General features: G+C 32.0%; 4 protein-coding genes across 5 annotated transcripts; 3 read left to right on the forward strand and 1 right to left on the reverse strand.

Moving 5' to 3' along the window:
* The first annotated feature begins 1119 nt into the window (after positions 1-1119).
* On the forward strand, positions 1120-4035 carry LOC114395970 (kinetochore protein SPC24 homolog). Its single transcript, XM_028357846.1, has 5 exons — positions 1120-1464; positions 2594-2735; positions 2834-2935; positions 3121-3194; positions 3310-4035. Exons 1-5 carry the CDS (start codon positions 1284-1286, stop codon positions 3414-3416), a joined length of 606 nt encoding a protein of 201 aa, XP_028213647.1. The 5' UTR covers positions 1120-1283; the 3' UTR covers positions 3417-4035.
* Positions 4036-5928: 1893 nt separating this feature from the next.
* On the reverse strand, positions 5929-8627 carry LOC114395969 (gamma-interferon-responsive lysosomal thiol protein-like). Of its 2 annotated transcripts, none has more exons than XM_028357845.1 (5): positions 8263-8627; positions 7189-7254; positions 6921-7061; positions 6551-6643; positions 5929-6222 (listed from the first exon to the last, which is right to left on the reverse strand). In XM_028357845.1, the coding sequence occupies exons 1-5, from the start codon at positions 8566-8568 to the stop codon at positions 6145-6147; spliced, it is 684 nt and encodes a 227-aa protein (XP_028213646.1). In that variant the 5' UTR covers positions 8569-8627; the 3' UTR covers positions 5929-6144. The 2 variants fall into 2 exon arrangements, with proteins under 2 accessions (XP_028213646.1, XP_028213645.1); XM_028357844.1 differs by having other exon boundaries at positions 8254-8621.
* Positions 8628-11776: 3149 nt separating this feature from the next.
* Positions 11777-13159, forward strand: LOC114395971. The gene is made up of 2 exons (XM_028357847.1): positions 11777-12267; positions 12808-13159. Exons 1-2 carry the CDS (start codon positions 11847-11849, stop codon positions 12867-12869), a joined length of 483 nt encoding a protein of 160 aa, XP_028213648.1. The 5' UTR covers positions 11777-11846; the 3' UTR covers positions 12870-13159.
* A 2494-nt stretch (positions 13160-15653) lies between these two features.
* LOC114397363 (receptor-like protein 7) lies at positions 15654-18758 on the forward strand. The gene has a single exon (XM_028359419.1). The coding sequence runs from the start codon at positions 15654-15656 to the stop codon at positions 18756-18758; it is 3105 nt and encodes a 1034-aa protein (XP_028215220.1).
* The last annotated feature ends 2902 nt before the right edge of the window (positions 18759-21660 follow it).

The following is a 21660-nucleotide window of genomic DNA, read 5'->3' on the forward strand; positions in this document are numbered from 1 at the left end:
TATATATGTGTGTCTTCGTTTATCTCTACTTGTTTAGGAATGTGATAACTCACTTCTCATGTGTTGTTTGTGTTTAGATGTTGTGATGATCTTGAACTTTGTATTCGTGAGAGCAGATGACTAGGTGAATTACTTTAAGGAATCTCGTAGTGAAGAACATTGAGACACAATGCTTTAATAGGATATGACATTGAGACATGAGTTTCTATTTTAATTGCATGATGTTTCAAATATGTCATTTTACTTTATTTTATTCTGTTACTTAACTTGAGTTCTTTTGTAAACTTGAATGACCTTGTTTTGAGTTGGAAATGTTTTTATACTCTTAATTGATAAATTTTTAATTTGATGATTAACGTGAATGTGAACTTTTTACCCATATGAGCTCCTTTATATTTATTGAATAAAATAATTTTATTATTTTTCGTATTTCCATGTATTTTATTATATAAATATGTATATTGGAGTAGAGGGTATCATAGTTGTGATGATAACGATGATGATAACAAAAAACGTTATTGTCAAATGTGAAAAATGCGTGTTTTTTAAACTATAAACCAAATCACAAAATCTTTTCTCTTTGATTTTGAAAATTGCATTTGAATACCAAAAATAAAAAAATTCTCGACCACTCCAAGTGAACCCTTAACTTATAATTTTCTGCATTTTATTCTCTTTTTTTGAACTTGGTTGAAACCTTTATTGGAATTTACACTTTCGATCACGTTTTTTTTTTCATTCACAAAAAAAAATGAAATTTTACTTAAAAATATTTTAGGATATAGTAAAAAACACAATATGTTTAACAAATTATTTAAAAATTAAAAATTACTTTTAAACAATATAAGTTTATTTAATTATATTATACTTTCTTTTTTAAAAAGGAAAATTTTGATTTAAAAAATATATTAAAATAATTTATTTTAAAATATATTATATATCATTAAATTTTGTTTTAATTTTTTATTTTCTTTTATTTTGAAATATAGTGCTGGAAATAAGAACGTAAGTACTTAAGGTCACCAGTGAGCTACTTTATTTGTTATTTTTTTATAATAATAAAAAAGCAGGGTCATTATTTGGTAGAATTGCACCCAGTTTATTTATAGAGATCGTAAGCACACACATTTTGCAAAGAATATCTGACGGCTCGTATTGATTTAGGCATTGTGCAAGACCTGCACGGCTTAGAAGTTGAAACCCCTTCCCGGAAAAGAGTTCATTCAGAAACCCCGACGAACCAAATTTTCAAATTTTGTTTCCGATCTCTGAAGAAGAGAGTGATGGCGGAACCTTGGAGAAACATCGACGTGGAGAACCTGATCTCGTACAGCGACGACCTCGTCAAGGTGTTGTCGGAGGGTCCGCGCGACCTCAACAACCTCTCTCACTCTCTCCAACAAACACGCGCCCTTTCTTCCTCCTGCGACTCCGACCTCAATGAAGCTCGCTCCTTCCGCCAAGGTTAATCAATTTTCTACTTCTTTCTCCTTTTCTTTTCCTAGCTATTTATTTCACTCTTGTTCGTAGGTTTAGTTTTCCAATTTTTGCTAACGGAAACAGTAAAGTGAAATTAAAATGTTGGGAGTTTGACACAATGAATGTGGTTCAATTGACAACACACGCTGAACTTGTGGGGGAGGTGTTAGAATCGATTCCACATAACACATTCTTGGGGGGCAAATGACATATATGTACGTGGGTTATGGTAGAGGGAAAGGTTGTATGTCACCCTGTAACTTTTATTAATCCTTGTTCTGTTTTGGCTGCAGTTGATATTCCTTGTATCAACCTCAGTCATCTATTAATATACTAATTTTGTGCTGTGCAAAAAAATTCTTGGGGAGGGGGAGGAGGGGTGAAGTGTTTTAAGGGTGACCAAGTTCCAAACTGAGGATTAGTCTCATAATTGATCGAAAGGACTAAAATTTGTGGGGGTGATACATTTGGGGTCTCACCAGAGTCAGACACCCTAATTATGGTAGTTAAAAAAATGTGGGAGTTTGAGATTTTAGTTTTGAGTTTTCCTTTTTGTGATAAAAGGAAAAGTGCATTTTTGCTGTAATTGTTTGCCACGTGTCTTTGGCTGGTGAAGAGACCCGCATTTCTCATATTACTTACTTTACCTTTACTCAGTTTAAAGGAGTCAAATTCAATTTTATGTACAATGCCAGTGTGAATAGGTTTGTTGTCATTAGGAATTTTATCACCCTATTTATTATTTTGCTATTTGAGATGTTTTGGTGTGAAGGTTTTGATCCCCAACTTTTGATTACAAACAAGTCTTCATTAACATTATGAAGACTTGAGTAATATTATGAATCACTATGGATGGAGCTGATGTATTTCGTCATGATCCTTAATATTGCGGGAAATTGTGGACAAATGGAACCACAATTGTGGTCGCAAACACCCCAAAAGGCAAAAACCTTAATGTTGCAGTGAAATTTTGGCTGCAAACTGCTTTTTAAAATCTTGATTACAAATTCCACTAGAAATTCTACTATTTCTTGAGTAGTTCATATTACTGTTCTCTGCTGTGAGTGGATCTTCTTGATTGTATTATGCTGCTGACTGTACTTGTATGAATCAGACTATCAGAACAAAGTAGATGCATGCAAGCAGAAAATAGAGGAAGCTAGATCCGAGACTGCTGCTGATGGAGACCTGGATCTTCTACAAAGAGAACTGGAGGAAGAACTTGAGAAAGAACGCTGGTTGAAAGAGGAGTTTAGATAAGTCTCTAGTGGTTTTTATCTTTTCAATTGTGTGCTCATTTTTTATTATTAGCTTTCCAGCATGGTATAACTTACCATCTATCTCTCGTCAACACAGCCATCGGCGATGAGTTTAATGATCTAGAACAGCAATGGATTTCTGTCCAAGAGCAAAAGAAGACCATACAGACAATTGAGAAAAATAAGCAGAGGACACAGTAAGTAAATTACAGAATTTGAATCTAAGACAGTAAAGTTGCCACGTTCATATGATTTTCTTGTTATTCATGTTTCCTTTGATGTTAGAGTCTCTCAATTAATTTTTCTAAACTAATGTCAGTATTTGACTTTAACGTATTCTACATAAAGTGGAACATAAATGCACTCTTCTCTTCTGTTTCAGGATGGTACTTTCAATGTATGCTTCTGTCACAAATATTGTGCCTAACTTGGATGAACAGTCCAAAATTTCAGGCTGTATCCTTTTGATGAATTTACTATTCTCTGTCCCCTCATCTGTTTCTTCTGGTATTCTGTTGATATTATCTGTTCAAAAAAAGAAAAATGGTTGCTCCTTAACCCTCAATTGCAGATATTGTGGAAAAGGATAAAAACGCTGTTGAGAAGTTTGAATATGACACCTCAAATATGACTGCCCTTGATATATGTAATGGTATTTGGAAAATAATAAGTGAGTGATGCATGTCAACTAGATAAGTTGATACATGCAACAATGTATTATTTCTCAGTTTTGAGTGGCAAATTAGCGATCCTGCAATTCAGTTACATATTGGTGTAAGAATTCAATGTCTTAATTTATTGTGAATGACAATCTTGCAATGTTGATATTGACTACTGAGAGGGGGCAATATAGCTTGCAATCAGTTTCATCGAGTGTTTTTTCATCAGTAATCAGACACTAGTTTGAATCTTTTCGGAGTTGGCCACTTGTTCTATCAACTAGTATGCAGTACACTTGAGCATATATAAGAAATTCAGCTGTTTCAAGCCTGCAGAGGTCCCTGTGAATATTCTAGTGCTGGAGCAGTATTTTCTCCTGCGATCACAAGGCGAAGACTCTACCCATCCAAAATGATGAATATATATATATATATATATATATATATATATATATATATATATATATATATATATCCAGTTGCTTCAGTTTTCACTTAGCACATTTCGTGGGTTAGTTGAAACTTCATTAATATACTTTTATCTGTTGGACTTTGTACATTACCTATACTTTCCAAGTTGGTTTCAGAAAATATGTAATACTTGTAAATGGTAGGATATGGTAATGTATGGCGTGATATTGATATAGGGTGGATCTGCAATATGTGAGTGAAAATACATTACCGTATGTCTACTCTAGACTACGTGCCAGAAAAAGCAATCAATTCATGAAATAACATTGATATCAAATATGTGTAAGTATCGACATAGTGAATTACTCCAGACAAATCAAACCCTCTCTAATTGAATGCATTTCCTAAACATTGATATTACCTGTTGAGTAGCAAAAACTTAATCATTTGATTCTTATAGTTATAGGTGACACCCATTTGGAAATTAGTTCTTATATAAACTAAATTAAGTTTTGGTTCCTATAAAAGTGAATAAAGATTTAAAATTTAAGTTTTTCAATGGACTAAAACTTCATAAACAATTAATAATACTAGCAAGGACTAAATATACGTATCAATAAGGACATATAATTAGGGATTGAAACTTGTGGATTTTTTTTTTCAAATGAGTATCATTTACAAGAATCAAATGATTATTTTGACAGCAGCAATATAGGTACTATTTCCTTTGACATTACCATGCATTTGCAACTAACAACACTGTCATCCAAGTTTATAAACTTCATCCATTGATTAGTTTCATATATTACTCTTGTCCAACTTGACTATTTCAACTGGCGTAATCTGAGGTGGGTAGAAATATAGTGAAAAGTTCAATAAAACATGCTAAAGTTCATGAATTAAGTTGTAGAACATGCAAACAAGGAATACCTCTCCTCTGCATCATCTTTGTCTAGACAGAAGATAACATTACTCTAGACAAGGCGTTAGTTACCAATTATACTTGACACCGGTGGTTGCCTTATTTGTGGAAACAAGGCTAAAGCTGCTAGCCGGATTATTGCAACCTACCCTGTATGTCTCCCTTTAATTGCAAGAAATCATTTCAGGTCAAGAACGGCTTTTCTTTCGTGCTTAAATATAACTTTGGTTTTCCTATTTTATGTAATTTGTAATTTTAGTTCCCCTATTTTAAAATAAACAGAGGAATTTAGTCCTTCTATTTAAAAAAAATCATAATTTTAATTTAATTGTTGATTTTGTCTATATTTATTTTTTTTATTTTTTATATTTTAATTAATTAAATCATTTTTTAATGGCATCTTAAATAAATATGCTAGTTTATGGTTCAATTGAACTAAAATAAAAGAAATATAACCCAGACAAAATTAAGGATTTGATCAAAATTACAAATGTTCACAAATAGAAAACCAAATGTCTTTACTTTAAAATAAAAATAGAAAAATTAGGGATTTGGTAAAATAAGGGGACCAAAAATTGTATTTAAACCTTTCTTTTAAGGTGGAAATTTATCATATTTTCTTTATTGTTTTGAGTTGAATTTTCATGAGTGTGTTTAGATACGCGTTGTACTCATGCTAAATGGAAAAGTTATACATTTCAAAGTATAAATGCCAAAGAAAGTATGTTATAGCTTCGGTCTGAAATTTGGTTTGCGTTGGATTCAATTGTTTTCCAGTTTTACAGTCATGATTAATTATAAATTCTATGTGTTTTTAAAAGTAATTATTAAAAAGTTAATAATTTTACAATAAATGATCATTTATAATTGGATAATAATGTAAATTAATTTTATACAACAGATATATTTAATTAAAAAATATTATTCACTTTTCCATCCCTTCGAAGGTATGATTTTAAAAAAAATTGGCATAGCGATGGAATTAATCCTATAATTTATAAATTGTATCATCTTTCCAAGGAGAAGGGGTGAAACGGTCATTTTTCGAATGAACATAATGATGAAAAATCAATGTTTTCTGTATTGTGCTTATCAATGTTAATTAGTGTTAAGCATATAAAGCTTTCATCATGTGACAGGCATGGGGTATGAAATAATTAACTACTTGTCATGTATTCTGATTAGAGGACAGCGTCACTACTCATAACATAAAACGTTCATATAGCAACGTATGTATTAAAATTATTTGGGTATTTGCTTTTTTTTTTTTTTCTTTTGTGAATCATGTACATATATATAAGGTGGCTTATCACTGCCTTGATGACTGCTGTAAATATAAGTTGTTCTACAAGGTTTATAATGCCATGCATGGCGAATATACACACTTTATAGTTTATTTGGACTTCATCAATTCCTAATGAAGGTTGCATGCTGCTGGAGCCGTAATGCCTTTATAAGCCTCACAAACATAACGTGTAAAGTTTTCATATTCCTGAATTAACACAAATGATATTAATCTTTAACTCTTTGTTGATGAATATCATGGCAAGAATATGGAAAATGTACTCGTGATACATGTGTATTTTGTATGTGTGTGCTCAAGTGTAAGTAATGAGAAAAAAATATTGCATGGTGGAGGACTAGTGGACCACTATGGTTAATTTCTCTGTCACATGTATCCCTATTAACTCTTTCTTATAAATTAAAAAATTCAATTACATGCCACGCGAAGATTTACTAGGATCATAGACATGCGTGATGATCTAAGATCATACAATAATTTCTTTTAAATGAGAGAATAATGAGAGAAAAAAACAAACCTTTCCAATAGATTGATTGTTTACCATCACCCAAGGCAGAAATTCGTGGGGTGCGTAAAGGAGAGCTGTTTCATTAATAGATTTTTGTCCAAGCTGGAAACAGATTAAGGCTCTATGTCAAAGACCACAAAAAAAAGTTCATAAAGTAGAAAATCAGTTAACAAGGTTGTATTAACAAGGTTTTTGATGGTTATTGTGTTCGTAAGGTTGATAGAACATCTATAATTTTGCATAGCACTATAGTTATTATTAAGTTCTACTATGATTAACCATGAATTTGTAGCACATTGACTTCACTACAGTAAATAAAAAGCATTTCCTTGCTCTTAGGTTTGGTTAATTATTGTATAGAAATAAAATGTACAGTAACCTCTGTTCCATTTCCTCTGTTATAGCAGCTCAGAATAGGTTCCTCGGGCAAGTCCAATTGGCTGAAACAGTCCTGCCAATTCTTGTGTCTTCCCTCAATTGCCAGAAACTCAAAGCAGTAAATCAAAGCATAATGTTTGTTCTGCATAATAAATTGATTGTCGATATCAAGAGAATTCAGTGGAAAGAATGCTTTGTGTGAAATTTTAAGTTTATCCCCCTCTGAGGTGAGGTTGCCTAAAGAACTGGTGAAGGCACACAACACTTACCACATCATTCAAAACATTGAGAGCACATGCTTCCAATGAATTTAGCTCGCATTCATCAGGGCCATTCTGCAAATTTATATTGAAATACAAGTTTCATTTTGAAGATAATCATCAAATATTCATATTTCTTACAGTTATGGTCCAAATATAAGGAATCCTCAATAGTCATTACTTTTTTTTTTTTTTAAAAAAAAAGCAGGAATGCTTAATACTAATAGAATAGCAGTGAAAACTATAAAAGAAGACATTCTAGAGAAAACAATATTATAATCAAGGAAAGTTATACAAAGGAATTTCATTATTCATACATTTTTTTACAACATTATGCCACTCTTCTTTCTTTTATCTTTTTATCTCTCTCATTGTTGGAAAAAAACTGTAGACCCTAATAAAATATGCTTCTTTTTTTTCAAATTTTCTCTACTGTCATGGTTTGTGCATGTATGACACAACTCATCAGGTGGCGAAATCTGAGTTGAAAATTTGTTAGGAATTGACTATAATACTAATGATCAATGATCATTGACCAAAACATTTACCAAATGAAATCCATGGTTAATGTTACACCTCTTTTCCTCCGTTTACTATTAAGGTGACAAGAAAAATCATAGGAAAAAGGCGCATATAAAAATATAATTAGTAGATCCCTTAAATAGAATAATGTAAATCAAATGAATAGTATGTATCCCTTAAATAGAAAAATGTAAATCAAATGAATAGTATGTACAACTCAGCCAAAGTTCAAGCAGCTAGGAGGAACACATAAAGTACTATTTTAATGTTTGATTGTTGTTTATTTCTCAAATGCAAAACTCTACATTTTTTATCACAGAAGCAATACGCTTGTCTACCCTCAATTTTCTCTCAGACCCTTGAACCGAATTCATATCAGAACAAGTTTTGTCAGTGACAGAACATTCAATGATGTTAATTGCTGAAACTTTTAGTGATTTGCATGGCATCAAATCAATAAACTTTTATCTTAATCTTATTATAGCACAACCTTACATAATCAAACTTCTAATTCTTTAAAGCATAACAAAGATAATAGGGATATAATAAAACCTGACATACTATGGAATGGTTAGTCTTATCAACATAAGCATTGGCCCAAGGAACTAGCTGGAGGTTGACAATGTTGATGAGATCGCTGTGGAAAATTTCCTCAAGATTCTTAACAATGAAAGTTGCACAAGGTTGGCTTAGGCTTGCATAGTACACTGAAAGGTTAACTTTCTGAGAAGCAAAGGGTGCAATCTCAGCAATATCAGCATGTAAACCAGAAGGGTAATAAGAAGCACCATCAGATTCATTGATGAAAAGCAAAGGGACTAATGCTAGTGCAGCAGTGATGATGATACCTAGTTTTGGAAAAACCATTTTTCTTTTTCAGAACCTGCTAAACTAGAACTTTCCTTGCCGTGTTTCTGGTTCTGGGTGTAATGAATATTGCACTGACTCTAATAAATAAGTCATTCATGTATCATAAAGAACAAACTAAAAAAGTAATTTTTTTTTTCTTGTCTTTAGAATATCTCAAACTTTGGTTTTATTCTTTATAAAACTTTAACATGTTTGAGTTTCTATATTTATCAAAAGAGATGCATTTTTAATTTTTCATTAGAATTATATATATATATATATATATATATATTGTTAAAATATAAGAACTAAAACATATTAAATTTTTATAGGAATAAAATCAATTTAGAGATATTTTGAAAGACTAACAGCATTTTCAAAAAAAAATGTTTAAAACATGAGAGAGAGATTGTGTAGAAAAAACAACTAGTCATTGACCTACGGTACCCATTAGTAGTTAGTACATTGAGTTTCTTTGTTTGTATACGGCTTTATGGAAAACCTCAATGTGAACATATCATATATAATTATATATAGTTTTTTTTCCATATGTTGATAAATCAAATTTCATATTTATTTTTGCTAAGAACAAAAATATAATCACCGTCTCTATTTATTTAACCGCGTAAATAATGGGTAATGACGCCCAAAAATACACAAAAGATCAATTCCTACAACCGTATCAGTCATGACCATCTATTTCTTTTTTTTTTTGGACAAAATCTCAATTATATTAAACCCAAAATAATACGACAATAAACGGGACATATCCGGCAGCTAGAGAAAATCAAAAACCTCTCTAATACAAGAAGACCTATATCAAGATGTTAAAACAAATGCAACAGGTGCGCTTGTCTATACATAAGAAACTTAATCTTGCTAATAACCTCTATTACAGAAAATTGATAATCTTCAAAAAATCAGTTTGTTTCTAGACAGCCAGATGCAGTAGACTGTAATTGCTATAGCCAGACAAACGAAATTTTCCTTGAATATCTTATGTGGATCTGCCTCTAATTAAAGAGTCAGTAATGCACTGCAAAGAAGTGAAACGTCTGCGGAAAAGAGCCAAATCACTTGGAGAGATTTCTTGCAAGAAAAGAACAAATGAATATTTGACTCAGTCTTATTTGAACATAAAGGACAAAGGGAACCCTTGTTCAGAAAAACAACTTTGTCAAGAGTAAGCAGCCGATTCCTTTTAACAAGCCATAGAATGAAAGACATCCTAAGGAGAATTACTGGGTTCCATATAACAGAACACCAACTTTTTGTTTTGTGTAAATATTGCTTTTTATAGCTCCATAAAAGAAAGAAATAAATAAATGTTAAGCTATTTTAAAGTTGACATTTTTGTGCGTTTCCATTTCTTGAGTATCCTCATTCCTCCCTTTGCCTACCTCTAACGTTCTTACCTAACTTTGCTTTATCTTTACCAACTCTAAGCTGTACAAAACTCCTTGTTGGACTTTCATTTGCGTTTATTTTGTCCTTAGTCGGTTTTCAATTTCTTTTTATTTGGCTTTAGTTCTTAAATGTATTGAATAAATAAATAATTTAATCTTGGAAAAATGTTGCTTTCCTTCTTAAGAATTTTTGTCTGGATAAATGAAATTCTAAAAATATTGCATTTACAATAAATTTATTCTTTTAAGATTTAGTTCAAACAAAAGCATTTAAAACAAAAATAATATAACGTAAATGTTAGCGACATATTTTTTCAATACAATTTTTATTAAATGAATTTAATATAAGATCCATTAAATAAGGAATGAAATTCAGTAAAATTTTAACGAATTATATTTAAATAATATAGTGCCTGACTCAAATTGTTTTGAACTTCTATTTCTTTTAGAAGGAGAAATGATGTCAAATACACATTTATAAAAGATCTAGTGTATGTGTGTGTGTTTCTATTAAGTTAAAAAATGTATTTATCACAGAAAAGTATATGAATCACACATATGAATACCACACTTGTTTGTTTAAAGATAATAGTCGAAAAATAATATTTTATTGGAATTCTATCAAAAAGTCATAAAATATATTTTCTTTAGGCTAATAAGAACTTATTATTGCCATGTAAATAGCATATGTCATTATAGGCGGCCCAAGTGAAACATTGGCCCAGCCAATGTCAATCAGAAAAACAAAAAAAGGGAAATGATACGTTGGACTATCTTGTAATAGAATAGGTCAACTAGTAAAAAAATTCAAAAAGAAAAAAAAATCAAAATATTAAACAGAGCATGTTACATGATATGTCTTTGAATTTGGATGGAAAGAAAAAGGAAAAGAGCTACCTTTTCAATTTTGAATTAATAGAATTATAAAATATTTTAAAAAATGAATAAGGGATGATTGCTAATAGAAGCATCCTCTTGGCAAGTAAGAGTACTTACAAATAGAAAATACAAGAAAAATTAAATTCATTGGATATTCCAAATTCTCTCTAATGCATTGCAGATACGCCTAAGACAAGTCCCAGCACTCGGTGGATAACCTGAAACTGTAAAAACAAAGAAACATAGAAATCAAACAATAATACTAAAAATATGGGATTAACAATAACAATTAATAATAGTAGAAGCAGAAAATTAAGAAATGCGATGGTAACTGACAAACAGCTATGTACTTGATAGCTTCGGGCAATTAAGCAAATCATTTTTGTAAGTTCACAACAATGACCATTGAAAAAGAGCATTTTAACTACAATGCTTTTATTAGTAAAAGATCTCAATCATTTCACCATCAATTAACACATCAAATCGCAAGATTATGAAAAAGGATTGGAAAATAAACATTTTGAGAGTGATTTTTAAGAAACATTTTCCCTATTTTATACACATGCTTAAGAAAAAACCATTACAAAAACCAAAAACACTTCAGTCACAAAATTGAACAGAAACAGAATGATAGTTATGACTTCACCTGAATTTTTTCAGTCGACATAATATTTTTAAATAGAGAAGCAGGAAAATCAAATTAAAGAACATATGATTATATTAAAGTGTCTAGAAATACGACCAGGGTGCTACAAAATCCAAGGACTTTATTTATCCCACCGACTTCATGTCCTTGCTTATGAGGCACCACTTGTCTCAACTTAATTGGCTTATGTTGTTCAAAGAGACAATAGCTGTGAAGTACGTGTCATATGACACAGCTTTCAATGTCCCCGCTTCACATATAAATATTAGTATCCCATATCAATGTTTATCTCTATTCTTTCGTTAGAGTTATAAATTAGAGGGTTAGCAAGAGAAATTCACAAACCTAGTCCACATTCTCATACTATGGAAGACGGTGGAAGCTTAGTTTCAGAAGATGGATCCAAAATAGAAGATACAACCTCAGAGAAAGTTGAGAAGGTGAAAGAAGAAGAAGATATTGGCAAAGAAGAGAGTGGTGGTGGCCTTATCAACAACTTGGTTTCCACTTTGATCACACCCTTGAGTCCAGGCATTGGGAAAGCCACTGAAAATGAAAGTGGTGCTGATGCTGATGAAGATGAAGGAGAGAATGAAGGAGGGATCATCAGCAAAATGGTTTCTAATTTCTTCCATCAAAGTGAAGGTGAAGGTGTGGTGGAAGCTGAAGAGGACAAAGAACAAGAGGAGGAAATCATGGCTGGTGGTGAAAAAATCAAACGGTTGAAGACAGAGAATGGAGGCATCATTCATAACATCTTTTCTCATTTACCTGCTTCAATCCCAGGTAATTAGCACCATCGATCGATATCGTTCTAGCATTGTTATAGGCTATTTTTTAAACCATAGTAGATTGTTACCTATTTACCGTACTCCATGACATAAAAAAAAAAAGAAAAAAAGATGTACTGTTCCTTTTCCTTGGATTTAAGTCCCTTGTTATAGTGCTTTTTAGTTGCCAATTTACTTTATAGTGCTTGCAACCCATGAAAAGTTCAAGATATATTAAGATAATAATAGAAATCTGTGTTACAAAATTATTTTATTATTTTAAGCTTTTGACTATTGATGCTTACTCGCTCAACTAATCAAAAGTTTTGGTTTTGGTGATGTAATTTTTAAATTAATTACTATAAAAATTAATAAAATTATTATATAGGATGGTTTTTTTTATTAATTAACAATATAAAACCTTTTTTTCAGTACAAATACTTTTTTTTCATTAATTGTTAAATAGTTAATATTTTATTAAGAGAGCATAATGTAGCTAAATTGATGTTTTTTTTTTTTTTTGCATTTGATTACACTACTGCCTTGTTTTGATCAGATGGTGCGGTTCCTACAGCTGATGAGGCCACTTTTTTAATTAACTCTCTTGTTCGTGACTAAGCAGAGCAATTCTTCAACTCTTAGTGCACCAACATGGATTATTTTGCACTGTGTCAATGTATTTAGTCAGTGTTCTTTTTTCTTATTTTCCAAGATTTTTTTGGCTGGTTTATAGTAACGTAGTTCTTGTTTATTCAGTATGGAGTGTAACTCTATATATACTCTTGCGCTATGGTGCTTAAAAATTGCAGTGCCTTGCGCCTCTCTTAGAAATAACTGAATACAACATTGACTCTGAAAAACTATGAGCCATAATGTTTAGAACATGATTTAATGTTTTGTCTTTCTAATTAGTACCCTTAAGAAGAACTAAAATAAAAAATATTATCTTATAAATTATAAAAGAGTATAAAAAAAATAATGAGCAGCACAATTTTTCTCCTTTCAGTAAAAATATTTCTATTTTAAGGTTGTCTAATATTTTATGGTTATTTATATCTATCAAATTCATAACTTAGTTAAAAAAATTTTGTGGAATTACGCCATTCACAATAATAATTCAGATAAAACTTATTATAGTCCATTAAATAACGCCGTTGAGCGGGTGTTGATTAATTAACGTATATTCGTACGTTGGGTGAGGTAGTTGTTTGTGAAAGTTACAACTTATATACATAAGTTGTTGCAGGGTTTTAATCATTAATTCATGAAGTGGGATATGCAGATAGGGGATGGGTAAAATTATGTGTTTTATGAATTGTTTAGCTGTTATGGTGTCCTCGTTATCAGCTTTGGGGTTATTAGCTATTTTTATGTTACTAGGTATTAATACATCTTAGTCATATTCCTCTCACTTGGTTACTCATATTTGTATTGTTTTTCCTCGCAAATTCAGGGACGGAGAAACCTAAAGCAAATTTAAAAATGAAATATTTTAAGAATGAACTAAAACAATAAAATTTAATTCTGATTGTCAAGAAAATGAACTTGATCGTAATATCTTGAATTCTCAAGTCTCTTTCTCTTCTTTAGTAAGTGCTTAAACTTAATTTTCAAATTTTAACCTTTTTATTAAACCTGCATAAATTATTTTGAGATTAATCATTATTCATTAATAAAATAATAAAAAATAAACTTATTTTGAGATCAATCTCGTAATTCATTAGGATTTGGGATAAAAATTTAATAATATATATAAAACTTGTCATTTATCAATACAATAATGAGACTATTACTGAATGTATAAGATTTTACATTATTAAATTAACACTTTTCAATAGAAAAGACAATTATAATTTGATAAAGGAATATGTAAGTATGTAATAATTATCAACAAAAGAAAATGTGAATAAATAAGAGTACAATAAGTTCTATTTTTTGACTTTTACTTGATATTGACACACTCAAAAGGAAGAAATGTCAACTGTTCCCTCTACCCTTCAAATAGAGACGCATGCATATAAGAGATGAAAATAAACAAATAGGTATTGAGGAGCCATTGGCTAATATGTTAAAGTGAAACAATAATAAAGTAAAGTGAAGAAGCAGATAAGAAGACGGAGAAGTATGAGAGACCGTGAGAGAAGAAAACAAAATTAGAATTGAATAGGAAGAGAATAAAGAGAATTGAAATAAAAGAAAAGCTTTTGGATTTCATTAGCTATTAACTATTAAATCTCTTTTTTCTAAATAAAACTATGATATTGATAAAAAGTTGTTGCTCATTAATTGTTACTTAAGATACCAATAAAAAGATTAATAGTTACTTATAATATTTTAATTAAAATTTATTTTCAAATATAATTTTACAATAATTTTTTTTGAGGTATATTAGTACTAAAATAATTTTGGGACCTTTTTTTTTGGAGCCTAAAGTCTTTGTTTGGACTGCTTGGGCTTTTAGCCGGCCCAAATACCACTGATACCAGTTTTGATGAGAATTGTTTTGCAGATTTTAAAAAAATATTAACGTATATTGGTGAGTATATAACATATTGGCTAAGTAGAACATGGTCTAAAACTACGCGCTAGTCAACCCGTTTTGCCAGTAATGGCCAAACCGACGAATACAACACTTTCACTATACATCCTTTTAGTTAAGTCGGTGAAATAGTTTTATTGGAAGGGAACTATAGCTCATTGACTTTCAGCTATACATCCCATTCATAGTCCCACCGAATATATTTAAAAACCAAATAAGTGCTCATTACAAGTTTACTTGGACTAGAAAGGATACGTCGCATTGCTTGGACTAGAAAGGATACTGTCTCTTTCACCTAGAAGTTCAATGATTCATGATGATCAAGTTAAAAATTGATTTTGAGAAAGGTTAATAATACATTCTATATTACATTCTCTTGAACAATTTCTTTTTTAATTTAAATTTAATAGAAATCATAAAATTTGGTAGATTCTACTTATTTAATGTATCACACACACGTAATTAAATTAATGAGTTTTAACTGACTTTTATAAAAGTGTGTTAAAAAATGTCTTAATTAGAGAGTATATTGAGAGGACTTCTCTGAGTAAGTTTTTGAATGTTTATAAAAGGAGTATATTTGTTACTTCAAATCTACACCAACCTCACCATCCTTAACATTTCAGTCGTTCAGCTGATTCTAATAGTCACCACCAATGAGAATCCCCCAAATCTTCTTTACTTTCTTTATACCCTTATGTTTGATAAACATCGACGTAGCAACATTCCATTGTCTTGACCATCAGCAATTCTTATTACTCCACTTGAAGGACAACCTTGTATTCAACCCTGCCACATCCAAAAAATTGGTTCACTGGAACCATAGTGGCGATTGCTGTCAATGGAATGGAGTAACATGCAGCATGGGCCAAGTAATTGGTCTTGATTTGTGTGAGGAATTTATTTCTGGAGGACTGAATAATTCAAGTCTCTTCAAGCTGCAATATTTGCAGAATTTGAATCTTGCTTACAATGATTTCAATTCTTCCATTCCTTTGGAGTTTGACAAGCTCAAGAATTTGAGGTGTTTAAATTTGTCAAATGCTGGATTTCATGGGCAGATTCCTGCTCAGATTTCTCACCTGACAAATTTGACAACACTTGACTTGTCTACATCACTTGCCTCACAACATTTTCTCAAACTCCAGAATCCAAACATTGAGATGATTTTACAGAACCTTACAAAACTCACAGAACTATATCTTGATGGTGTGAGGGTATCTGCTGAGGGAAAGGAGTGGTGTCATGCTTTATCTTCTCTTCAAAAGCTAAAAGTGCTGAGCATGTCATCATGCAATATCTCAGGGCCAATTGATTCTTCACTAGAAGCACTTAAGGAACTCTCAGTAGTTCGACTGAATCTGAATAATATCTCAAGCCCTGTGCCTGAATTCCTTGTTAATTTCTCCAAGTTGAATGTCTTGGAGCTTAGCAGTTGCTGGTTGAGGGGTAATTTTCCAAAGGGTATCTTTCAAATGCAAACATTAAGTGTTCTTGATATCTCAAACAACCAGGATCTTCATGGTGCTTTGCCAAATTTCCTACAACAAGAAGTTCTTCACACCATGAATCTTAGTAACACAAATTTCTCTGGGAAATTGCCAGGTTCTATTTCAAATTTAAAGCAGTTGTCCAAATTAGATCTATCTAACTGCCAATTCATTGAAACACTCCCAATTTCAATGTCAGAAATCACTCAACTTGTTCATGTGGACTTGTCTTTTAACAAGTTTACTGGTCCCCTTCCCTCTTTGAAGATGGCAAAAAATCTCAGATATTTATCTCTCTTACACAATAATTTGACAGGAGCCATTCCTACAACTCATTTTGAGGGACTTGAAAATCTACTCACTGTCAATTTAGGAGATAATTCCCTCAACGGAAAAATTCCTTTGACTCTTTTTACACTTCCATCTTTGCAAGAACTAACACTTTCTCATAATGGATTTGATGGCCTATTAGATGAATTTCCAAATGTTTCTGCCTCTAAACTACAGTTGATTGACTTGAGCAGCAACAAATTGCAGGGTCCTATTCCGGAGTCTATCTTTCATATTAATGGACTCCGTTTCCTACAACTTTCTGCAAATGAATTCAATGGAACAATAAAACTTGTTATGATTCAGAGGCTTCACAATTTGCATACATTAGGTCTTTCACACAACAAATTGTCAGTTGATATAATTGTCAATGATGATCATGACCTATCATCCTTTCCCAGCATGAAATATATATTGTTGGCTTCTTGCAAGTTGAGAGAATTTCCAGGGTTCTTGAGAAACCAATCCCAACTAAATGCTTTAGACCTATCCAACAATCAGATTCAAGGAATAGTTCCTAACTGGATCTGGAGATTTGACTCTCTGGTTTATCTCAATCTTTCCAACAATTTTCTCACAAATATGGAAGGACCCTTTGATGATCTGAATTCCAATCTATACATCCTTGATCTTCATTCCAATCAACTTTCTGGATCAATTCCTACTTTCACAAAATATGCTGTTCATTTGGACTACTCAAGCAATAAATTCAACACTGCCCCACTTGACATGGATAAGTATATCCCTTTTGTATACTTTCTCTCCCTTTCAAATAACACCTTTCAAGGGAAAATCCATGAAGCCTTTTGTAATCTTTCTTCTCTGCGGTTGCTTGATCTTTCCTATAATCGCTTCAATGACCTCATTCCCAAGTGTTTGATGAGAAGGAATAGTACCCTCAGAGTACTAAATCTTGCTGGAAACAAACTCAAGGGTTATCTTTCTGATACCATTTCAAGTTCATGCAATTTAAGATTCCTTAATCTCAATGGAAATCTCTTGGGTGGTGTTATCCCAGACTCTCTAGCCAATTGCCAGAGTCTACAAGTCTTAAATCTTGGAAGCAATCAGTTTAGTGATAGATTTCCATGCTTCTTAAGTAATATTTCCTCCCTGAGAGTGCTAATTTTGAGGTCAAACAAACTCAATGGTCCAATTGCATGCCCTCATAACACTAGCAATTGGGAGATGCTACATATTGTTGATCTAGCCTACAATAATTTCTCTGGTATACTACCTGGACCATTTTTTAGAAGCTGGACAAAAATGATGGGTAATGAGGCTGAATCCCATGAAAAATACGGGTCTTTATTTTTTGACGTGTTTGACAATCATGCCACTGTGCGTTACAATAATCTGTTCACAGTTATCAGCAAATTTCTTGTAATGAAATTATACAAACTGTTGGCAACTGAGCCTTATTTTGTGGCTGACCACATATTTGCCTATTATGTCACTTCTAACGAATTCGGTGGTCGCTACTTGGATTCAGTTACAATTGTGAACAAGGCTTTGCAAATGAAGTTGATCAAAATTCCCACTATCTTCACTTCCTTAGATCTCTCCTCGAACCATTTTGAAGGTCCAATACCTGAAGAACTTGTGAGTTTGAAAGCACTCAATGTTCTTAATTTGTCACACAATGCTTTCTCAAGTCACATCCCCTTGTCAATTGGAAGTTTGGTGCATCTTGAATCCTTGGACTTGTCAAATAACAATTTGAGCGGAAAAATCCCTCTTGAGCTTGCTAGTTTAAATTTTCTAGCATACTTGAATCTCTCATTTAATCAATTGAGGGGGCAAATCCCAACAGGTGCTCAAATGCAAACATTTGATGCAAGTTATTTTGAAGGCAATGAAGGATTATGTGGGCCACCCTTAAAAGATTGCACCAACGATAGAGTGGGACATTCCCTTCCAACACCATATGAAATGCATGGATCAATTGACTGGAATTTCCTAAGTGTGGAGTTGGGATTCATTTTTGGCTTTGGAATCACTATCCTTCCCCTTATGTTCTTCCAGAGGTGGGGGCTTTTGTATTGGCAGCGCGTTGATGAATTGCTTTACATGCTTGTTCCTCAGTTTGGCTTTGTTTATGAACACTATAGAGGGCAAAGGTACAGAACTCTAAGGTGGATAGTGTAGTAGCTGATCTGATGTTGGTAAAGCAAACAAATCTTGTACTTTTCTTTCCCATTTGGGTTTTGTGTTTTCTTATATTTCTGTTGCAGTTTGTGCAAAATGTGTTTATGCAATGGTGGTGTACTCAGTGCAAAATCATAGCTACAACTTGCTTTATAATTTATCCTGGTTTTTCATGCAAGTGTCGAGTTTAAGAAAAGCTATATGAACTTGCTAATGCATAAAAGAAAATTAAAACATAAAAAAAGACAGCACTCATATGTCTCTTATCATATACATATGGAAAGTACTTCTAATGCAGGGTTAGAAAAAGGTCTACATAGGGTTAATGGTAAGCGAAAACAATGAGATTATTTGATATTAGTACACTGGTATTATACTTGTTGAAGACATGTTCTAGATCCCGAAGAATTGTCCTGTTTGATCTTCAAATCTTGCAAGATTGTAAAATTAGGACTTTCTCTCAGCTGTCACACTCCCTCTATTCATAATTCTCAATGAAGTTGCAGAGTGATAAAATATAATGCAAAAGGCTAATAAAGGTTGGACCGGTTAATAAGGATTAGGTTTATATGACTTACAAGAACCTTGCTAATGGACGATCAATAAATATCTCCATAATGACATTCTTTGAGTCCTAAGACATATCCTGTAATGCCCTACAAAAAGACCTAAGCTTGCACCTAATGAGAACCGTTGAACTTAAGTCTATCCTAGGTCGGCCTATTAATTTCAGCCCAAAATGAAGGATGACGAATGGATAAGTGAGCTTTCCTAAGTTGTAGAGTGATAAAATATAATGCAAAAGGCTAATAAAAGTTGGACCAGTTAATAAGGATTAGGTTTATATGACTTACAAGAACCTTGCTAATGTACGATCAATAAATATCTCCATAATGACATTCTGAGTCCTAAGACATATCATGTAATGTCCTACAAAAAGACCTAAGCATGCACCTAATGAGAACCGTTGAACTTAAGTCTATCCTAAGTTGACCTAATAATTTTGGCCCAAAATGAAGGATGACGAATGTATAAATGAGCTTTTATAATGAAACCCTCTTAAGGATGATAAATTAACAGTTTTAATCAAACAAAAAATCACAATTAATTATAATTAACAAGAATTATTAGATGATTTCAAAATTTTCTAAATTTGATAAAAAAAAATATTATATGATTTTAATTTAAAAATATTTATTTCAGCTATTAGACTAAGTGTCACGGTCCAAATTTATGAAACATCCAAGATGCAATTCAAGAATATGACCCTATCTAAAGTCGAGTAGCATCAAATCATGATGGAGTATAAGTTCTTAAACTAATGATTAATGAGTATACTTTTCAACTAAGTTCTTGAATTGTGTATTATACAAGACTCCATAATAAAGTAATATAGACTAATCATGAGAAAGGGTGAGTAACATAATATGATACACCACTTTATCCTCACACCTTCAATTCAGAATCATATTTTTCAAGTGTTGAGTCCAACCAAATTTACTACTCCCTCCGACCAAATTTAGAGTGTATTTTGGATACGCGCGTGTTGTATCTAGGTTGAACGAAAAAAATCATACTTTTTAAAGCAAATATATTAAAGCAACTATGGTGTGGTGTAACTTTTATCTGGACGTTTGTTCTCATTAGATGAGTTGCTTCTCAGAAATCACAATTTAGACCACAACTTTAAGATGAGTTGGTTTACATTCAAGTAAACATATAAATTCATATACATAAGAAATCGAGGAGCATAATTAAAACTTGCATAAGAAGTTGTGGAACACTTTCCAAGGACTTAAAATTGATTTCTTTGACCTTGAAACTACACACTCAACTTAGGAAATTGAAGATTGGAGTTACAAGGAGCTTTGTGAATGTAACTCATTTATTGACATCCATCACTTACTCTCGAAGAAAGTCACACCCCTCTCCTATAAATAAAAAGACTTGTGAAGAGTTAGAACATCTCATCTCATTCCATCCAAAGAGAAGCAAAACAAGAATGAGAGTAAAAAAGAAAGTTTTAGTTTCCACCACACTTGGTGAGAGTTGAGAAAAATTGTAAATCATCCTTTTTGGGTGAGGTTGAGAAATATTCTCTTATATTGAGAGAGTCATTGTAATCTTACTTTTAATAGTAAAAATATTTACTGACTTGGTCCTATGATTTTTACCTTTCACGGAGTTTTCATCCTAAAATTTCTTGGTGTCATTCTTCTACTTTCTATTCTTGTTTTTTTTTTATCGCTAAGTGTTTATTTTGAATCTATAGAGAGAAAAATAGTGCAAGTGTTTCTCATCAATTTTGACATTCTCTAATCTATCATGATCACAATTACCATTCAACCGTATTTTCTTATAATGTAAAAATTTTCTGACTTATCACAACCATAACTTAAAAACATGAAACTATTATTTGACTGCCGAATTAGTGGGTTAAAGTTTTCAACCCACCATCATTTGAACAGGTTAAAGAGGTTGATCAGTCGAATTAAATCGGGTTTGACATCTCTAGCTAATAACAGTAGTAACCTTAGAAGCGTTAAGACAGGCAATTCACGTCATGCACTTCGCAACTCAGTCAACACGAAAAGAGACAGACGCGGCCAAAATGGTAAAGAAAATCGTTCCAATCATCTTAGCATGCGCGCAACTTATTATAGCATTTGCATCATCACTTCACTATATTTAGTCGCATATATATTATTCTGCCAGAAAATCATTCAGCACTAAATGGACGACAAACGGCCAAAATGGGAGAGAAAAAAAATGGTCCAAATCAACGGAGCAAGTCTTACCGACACTCGCATTGCATTTTGCAACATGCTGGCACCATTATTTAGAATAATGGAGCTTTTTTCATGTCCTATAGTTAAAATTCCACCAAAATGACAGAAAACAT

The sequence above is a fragment of the Glycine soja genome, chromosome 18 (assembly GCF_004193775.1).
Source record: "Glycine soja cultivar W05 chromosome 18, ASM419377v2, whole genome shotgun sequence".
Taxonomy (NCBI): domain Eukaryota; kingdom Viridiplantae; phylum Streptophyta; class Magnoliopsida; order Fabales; family Fabaceae; genus Glycine; species Glycine soja.